This window comes from Thermobia domestica, chromosome 5, assembly GCF_964235325.1.
Source record: "Thermobia domestica chromosome 5, izTheDome1.hap1.1, whole genome shotgun sequence".
NCBI lineage: Eukaryota > Metazoa > Arthropoda > Insecta > Zygentoma > Lepismatidae > Thermobia > Thermobia domestica.
This window is the reverse complement of record NC_137458.1, coordinates 304,553,382-304,561,375: the sequence shown is the minus strand read 5'-3', so window position 1 is coordinate 304,561,375 and position 7,994 is coordinate 304,553,382. Positions and strand designations below refer to the sequence as shown.

General features: G+C 37.1%; 1 protein-coding gene across 1 annotated transcript; it reads left to right on the top strand.

The window, feature by feature from the left end:
* Positions 1–1,379: 1,379 nt before the first annotated feature.
* Positions 1,380–7,673, top strand: LOC145686760 (uncharacterized). The gene is made up of 2 exons (XM_081760400.1): positions 1,380–1,458; positions 7,351–7,673. Exons 1-2 carry the CDS (start codon positions 1,447–1,449, stop codon positions 7,609–7,611), a joined length of 273 nt encoding a protein of 90 aa, XP_081616526.1. The 5' UTR covers positions 1,380–1,446; the 3' UTR covers positions 7,612–7,673.
* Positions 7,674–7,994: the final 321 nt, after the last annotated feature.

The window sequence follows — 7,994 nt, the reverse complement described above, 5'->3', positions numbered from 1 at the left end:
GGGCACCGTTTTCAAAATGCCCGCAAAAAGTCCTGTATCAGTTTGAAGTTGGCACCTGGGCCCCTTTCACGGAGTTTCCTGAGGGTCACCACAACAATACCACTTGACATGCTTTATCATCGTTTCATCTCTCTATTCTCAGCCGTTTCTGATTTAGGCCTATAAGGACTGGACGTTTTATCTGATACAGGACCCACTTTTTGTGGCCATTTTGATAACGGTGGCCCAAATCGAAAATTGTTTCCCACAAAAGTTGTTTCGTTTTTCAAGTACTATTGAATGAGGTATGATTCAATACGTGTTCTCATTTGAAAATTTGAAGTTGGCCCCTGGGCCCCTTGAAGGAAGGCCCTGGGGGTCTCCACAACAACACCATGTGATGTGCCCTATGACATTTTCCTATCTCAGTTTTTGTTTCATCTTTTTATTCTCAGCCATTTCGGATTTATAAGCACTGGACGTTTTATCTGAAACATCCTGTATAATACTTATTTTCCTTACTACATGGTGTAATTTCTTAATGATATTTTAAAATATATTCATTTGGTATTGATGTGATTCTATTAAATTGGTACAGTATACACAAAATTATAAAATTTGATTGTATTAATATCACAAATTGGAAATCCACTCTAGTTCATTTGTAAATGTTCCACTTATACTTTTCTTCTTCTTTTTCTTCTAAAAAATTAGAAATGTACACGTCTTTGTCTACCTCGTCAGTGTACAAGCCTTTGGCGTGAGACACCTAGGTTCGATTCCCGGTGGGAGTAAATGTGAGTAGAATTCCACTTTAAGCTTTAGGCCCACGTCTCACATAGCCTCGTTGCTGAAAAGGACGCTAAACTTAAAATCAAATCAAATCAATTCTAAAAAAAAATTAAATTAAAGAAATTCAAATAAGACAAAAGAACTGGAAGAATTTGTACAGACATTCTTTATCCAAAATTTCAGAGGAGAATTAGTCAGAAGGCTAACGAGGTAGCTTCCAGTCACTAGAAACAATCCTTTCCCCAGGTACCCATTTATCGAATAGGTTTAGAAAGAAGTTTTGAGCCAATGTACTTGACCTCAGTGATTGACCCTCATGGACATTCAAAGATGCGAGGTCAATCTCTTCTAACCATCTTATTAAACTCTTTGGAAGGGAAAGGATCTGCCGCGCTGTTGTTCAATGAAGGAAGCACAACATACCAATGCTAACCTCGGGAGCTACCTTACTCACTGCAACGGTGAACAATCACTACTACGGGAACCTGTTATTGTGAGATGTGTGCAACGCCCAGCGTTAATACGCGAAGGCTTTTACCTTGACCGCCATTGGGGTCCCCTCTTACAGGCTGCATATTCCTCTCCAGTTTCGAGACTGGTATAAAAGACCCAACAGTCAAGCAGCATTTTATCAGTTGTTTCTGCATCGAAGTAACAACAGCTCCATCAACCAACATGTACAAGCTTGTAAGTACAGTGTTGCTTTCCACGACTCTTGGGCTTAATTTCATGATGCAGGGAGCAAACAGAGAAAATTTGATTGTCTGAGCATGTTTTGGAAGTCACATCGGTAACAATTACAGGTTCATTGTTACGAGCTAATTGATGAAAATTAATTTAGTGTTCTAATTCTAATTTACGGTAATTAAGACTTAGATTTCTTCCCTTACCTTTTTCTTCTTTTCTTTTCTAATGGGACTTCCCTTAGGAGCCGCCACTCTTTCCTCTCACCCTTTGTCTTTCCGATGTGGTGCAGTCGAGGCGGTCTGAGATATTAGGCTTGATGATCGTGACACGAATCCCAACCTGGGTTCGCGTCCCACTAAACATTGTGGGCATTTTTAAACTGTTCTTAATGTTTACGTATTTGTATTCTTGCTGAGTTCAAAGCGTAAGAAAGACTTGAAGAACGATAAATACGAGTGAATTAAGAAATTGAATTTTAAAAAATTGGTGAAAAAATAGCCTAGTGGCTAGAGCGTGTCACTTTGGCGTGCTTGAGATTCTGAGCTTGATTTCTGGTCGCAAAACAAGGAACGCACTACAATAGTTTGACTTCCAAGTGAAATTATAACCTATATCAGGTACGCACCCAGAAATTTTTGTTGGGGGGTGTCGGAACTTTGGAGAGGAGTTCCAATACTCAGTGGCGTATTTACGATTTTGTTTCGGGAAGGGGGGGGCTTTGCCTGAAAATGTAAAAATTCTGCAAGATATTTCATATACTTTATTATAGTAAGTAAGATTTTAGGGGGGGCTTAAGCCCGGAAGCCCCCCTAAATACGCCACTGCCAATACTATAAATCAATACATCTATGTAATACTGAACGGCTATTATTCTGATCCAGAGTCGGATCTAGAAGGTAAAAACTGGGGGGCCAGAATTCAGACTGTGATAGATATTTCATGAGTTTACTATAAACTTTCAAAAATATATAAATAATAGCTTAAATTATTTTTGTCACTCAAAAAACCGGAGGAGCTAATCCCATCCGGCCCCGGGGTAGATCCACCACCGTTCTGCACCCGAAAAGACGATAAGTAATTTTTGAACATTTCCACTTATATTTTCAAAAGAAATAATAAGACTAGATTGTTTTTATAAGAGAAAAGGTATAGATGAAATGTAAGATCAAATTTTCACGCTACATCAATAACTTCTCTGTTAAACAATAGTTTTATTGCGAAATTGTTCAAATGTAGGTTGAGTTATGAAGATTTTGGGAAGTCCAGACCCGGTGGACCCCTTCCTCCCGCCCTCCGCGGTTGCGCTCTTGAAGTCTCACTGCTGACAAAGAACGTAAATAGAAACTAATCCATCCAGAGCTTTTTTTTTCGCCACGTTTTTTCGCTTTTATCTCCTTTCCATACTTTCTGCAATTTGTTATTAGGTTCATTAATCCGTGCTCTTCACAAACATTTAAAAGATTTTGCTCGTTATCAACGTATTGCTTCACAAATGTTAAAACTGTTAGTTCACTGCCCTTGTACATTCGCCATGTTGATAACATAAATGCTCGTTTCTTTCCCACAATGCAACTGTTCGGTTACCTTGCGCCAAGTAGTTCCCTCCGCTCACCGTATAGTCCCATGTTTATAACCACTTATATATAACAAACAAACAGATTTTTCGAGACTCTTATATATTATCAAGCGCAGAAACGATCAAATTATCCATATCTTTCCTGTAAATTTTTAAAATTTTCCTAGAAACGGACGCCCAACTTTGGAATTTAACCATTTTTTTTTTTTCTAATCAGTGCGATCATATCAAGAATAGGGCTTAGACGTGTTAATCGAACAAGAGGTTCCTTGCACCAGAAGTGAACGCCGCCGCAGTCATGAGCCCCTTACGCAATCAACATTTTAGAAATTAACAAAAAATAAAAAGGAAAAGGAATGTTCTTAATTTGCTTTGAGCCCCCCTCCAACCATCATACTTAAGTATTACATTTTACAGAAAAGTAGTAGATGGCACTACCAAATTATATTAATAAAATCATTCTGTGTTGGTTAACAAGCTACTTTTCTTTTTCTCCAATGTCGCTCCTTTTTCTGTTACGTAATATTACCTCAAGTCTTGAACTCATAAATTGTTTAATAGTAGAAGTTTTGCATTTCTAATGGCAAATTATAGGAAAAATCATGTGCAAAAGTGTTCAGAACATTGATTTTAATATTCTTTAAAAGGGCAAAATATAAACCGTTGTTTGTTAGAATGTTCATAAGTCAGTTTGTTTGTTCTTTCCTTCTTTTGAACGAGTCTTCTCCGACAGATGTTTTGTGCTATGGATGACTCGTGCAGTCTCCCAATCATAGACGCCGACTTGAAGAAAATATTGGGGGGGGGGGGCGGAAGCCCCTCTGCTTCTCCCTCAAGTTCTCGGTACGCTACTCCGCTGCGAAATTCACGACCTAAGTCAAATTTGCTTAAAGCGAATAAAACAAATTAAAGTTCAAAATTTGGGAATTTAACTGCAACTTTAAGCACCATATTGATCTTCACTTGTCATATCGGTACTGCCAGAGTGTTGGTTGAAGCTTCAGTGCTTCATTAAACACAGTTTTGAAAACGCGTTTTCTATTAAATAAGAGGAATGTTCCTAATATTTAATTAAAGGCACGACGAAGCTTATGACATAAATTCTTGCTCTTTTTGTTAATTCTTCCGCGACTGGATTATATTGGAGGGGCGAGGACCCCACCTTTAAATATTGGGGGGGCCAAAAGTGCCCTTACCCCCTCCCCCAAAGTTGGCGCCTATGCTTCCAATCCTCCATGCAGCTGATTCTATTGGGTTCATACTAGCTCAAGCTGAGGTTACTAGATCAATAAGACTAGTGTTCACCAGGGGTGCACCCACGAGGGAGGTCCACCGGGTCCAGATCCCCTCAAACTTCCTAATTCAACATATATTTATGCAGTTTCTCAATAAAACTCTACTTGTTTGACAGGGAAATGATTGATGTAGCATGAAAATTTGATCTTACACTTCATCTGTACTCTTTCTCTTATAAAAACAATCTAGTTCTATCATTTTTTTTCTGAAAATAGAAGTAGAAGTATTTTCCAATTACTTATCGTCTTTTTGGGTGCAGAATAATACCTGTTCAATATTACATAGACGTATGGATTGGATCCCCCCCCCCCGACAAAAATTTCTAGGTGCGCATCTGGTACTCACTGGGGTTCACTACCCGCTACTGTCTCCCCACGAACTCGCAATTTCAGACATTGCAAAGCACGTATTAGCACAAATACCAATAAAAAAAAAATGAAAATTATCAAAAAGTTTACTAGCGAAGAGAGAATCAACTACCAAAAGCAGGAAAAAAAGTTTATTTGTGTAGAACTTGAAACCTTCAATATTGCAATTTTGCGTTAATCCAGTTGTGCGTTACTCTCAACTGTTTGATGGATAGAGTTTATCTAGGGATCTCAGATTTCTTATCTAGAAGACCAGGATACCTTCGGATTAAAATTTACAATAGGGCTTAATTAATTTTTTCGTTGCACCCTTGTTGTTAGTGATATGTCAGAATTACAAATAATAGATCAATATTCACCTAAAATGACAGAGAATGAGAGATTATTGTTATTAATTGAAATGAAATTAAATCTTTTAATTTAACATCCCATGATTATGTCCTTTAGGCTAAGGGATATAATGATTTAGGCAAGTGAATGATGATGGAAGAATTGGTGGAGTGAGAAAGTGGGAGGAAACGGGAGAAAACCCACGGACACGATGTTGTCCACCACAAATTTACTTGGCTGGAGATCGAACTAGGGACCCCACGTGCTAGAGGAAGCGCTTTACCTTTACCGTGACCCCTCAGAAACCAGGAAGGGTTTTGAATAAGTTTCAGGGGGCCAAGGAAGGAAGATGTAAATCCTGGACTGTCACCTGTTAAACAGGACTTGAATATGGTTTTATTCAGCTTTCTCAGTTTTTTCTTTCTTTCTTTCTTCTTTTTTCGAATTTTACAAACGTTTATCTATTTTTTTTAACTTGTTACAATTATAGATATTAATTTACTACCTATCGTCTATAGCAAATCAGTTTATAAACATCCTAAAGCATAGAGAAATACCGATATCAATACCAAGCCTGCCTTACCAAAAATAATACGAAATTTACCATTTTCTTTTGCTTGATTATTTCTCAGTGAAAGGAAATAAATGAAAAGCAAGTCACCACAATCATAGACAATGCTATTCTACAACAGAAAATATGAACCTGAAGAAAGTTCAGTGTTGCCATCCATAGAAATTACAGTGTTGCCAGAATAACAATTTCCCTAAAATCTAAGTTAGGGCAGGGACTGAAGGAACGAACTCAACTGCATTCGATTACATATCATGTTTGGTGTCCTGTAAACTACTTTCTAAATAACATTATTATTTAGTTTTAATAATGGTATGTTAAAACTATTTTGTTTATTACAAACTAAATACAACTATTATTTAAAAAGTAGTACACAGGAAACTAAAACAATATGATACGTAACCAAATGCAGTTGAGTTTGTTCCTCTACTCGCTGCCTTAACTTAGATTTTAGAAAAATTGTTTTTCCGGCAACACTGTAATTTCTATGGATGGCAACACTAAACATTCTTCAGATTCATATTTTCTGTTGTAGAATAGCATTATCTATGATTGTGGTGACTTGCTTTTCATTATCTCCTTTCACCGATGAATAAACAAGCAAAAGAAAAATGGTAAATTTTGTATTATTTTTACTAAGGCAGGCTCTTAAGAGGTTATGGTAGCTCCACTTCCCTTACGCAAATGGAATAAGCTATTAAGACTATTGTATTAAAAGAAATAACGCGAAAATGAATATAACGTTAAATAATCAGAACTATCCACTAAGAACAACGTATTAAGAATATCTTAACCTAAGTTTTTTAAAAAAAGTGACGCCGATAGAGGGGGCGAGCGCTTTTGATGGCCTAACGCTGCATCCAAACATGTATTGTAATATAGATGAAGTAATAAAACTGTTAGTTTCAGTATACAAAAAATAGCTGTCTCCAGAAAGTTCTCTACTCCTCCGTTTTCCCCCTTCTAAGAAATCTAAGCGTCGTCATGGTAAGAAATCACGTAACGCCACTGAAAAAAGAAGTTACTACCGAAGTGAAGGTGTAACCGTTTGCGGAAATCTAAAGGAAAAATAGTCGTCCTTTACGGATCACTGAAATAATAATAAACTTTTTATTTATTTATACTTTACTTCAATCTAAGACACACAAAATGACCTTAACAAAATTACTGGTTACTTAACACTAGAGGATGTCAAATACGTCTTGTGTTTTGCCTTTCCATATATTTTCTTTATGTACAGGTATATATGATAATTTCGTTCTTTTTATGTAATACACGCAACAATATTGCACTAACATAAATACCAATAGCGGATCTTGAAGGAAGTCAAATGAGCAAAGAAAAAAATTAATTATAGTAATAATACATTTTATCCTTACAAGTTGAGAGAACAAGGCTTCAGAAAGCTGTATGCAAGTAGTAGTACATTAGATAAACTTTCTTCCCTTAATTTGTTATGACAAAATGTATTCGTTTATTTTTATGGGTGTGACTTCCCTCAAAAGCCACCATAGGTATTGCAAATTTCTAAATTAAATTTTTATACGGCAATAAATATGAATTAACATCGTCAATAACCACATATTGCCTGCTTTCACTTTTGTTTTATCTTATATTTGAGTACTGACGGAAGATGGCAACACTGTTCTGAACAAACTCCACAAAAGATATAAATAAATTACTAATCTAGAAATTCTAGTTAGTATAAGTACTATTTCAATACATTACAATGACATTCTTTTAAATTTTAGATCGTTTTCGCCGTCTTGATCGCCGCCGCTTCTGCTGGCTACCTTGGCGCCCCAGCTGTTGCCACCTACGCCGCTGCTCCAGCTGTCGCTGCCCCAGTTGTTGCCGCTCCAGCTGTTGCTGCTCCAATCGCCACCTCCTACGCTAACACCTACAGAGCTCCCGTTGTCAAAGCCGCTTACGCTGCCCCAGCCATCGCTGCTCCAGCTGTCGCCACCTACGCTGCTGCCCCAGCTGTTGCTGCCGCTCCCTTCTACGGTTAAATTAAAATATATATAGCTACCTCTATTATGTTAAACGTTAAATAAATTATTATAACGCTTAATTGATGACTTGTTTAATCATCTTACAAAAGCTTATTTATTTTAACATTCTTTTTTAAGTTATTACTTATGAATATATTGAAATTATCTAATGGGTTAGAAACATCGTCAGCTAAGAAGCTTCGTAAATTGTTTGCTTCTAGTAGAGATACTTCTAAAAATAATCTAAATTATATTTTATATCAGAAAATAATCGAGTGGGAATGCATATTAGTTTAGCGTTCCGTTCAGCAGCGAGGCTATATGAGATCTGGACCTACAGCTTAATGTGGAATCCGAACCACAGGAGCTCCGCCAGGAATCAAACCTGGGTCTTCCACGCC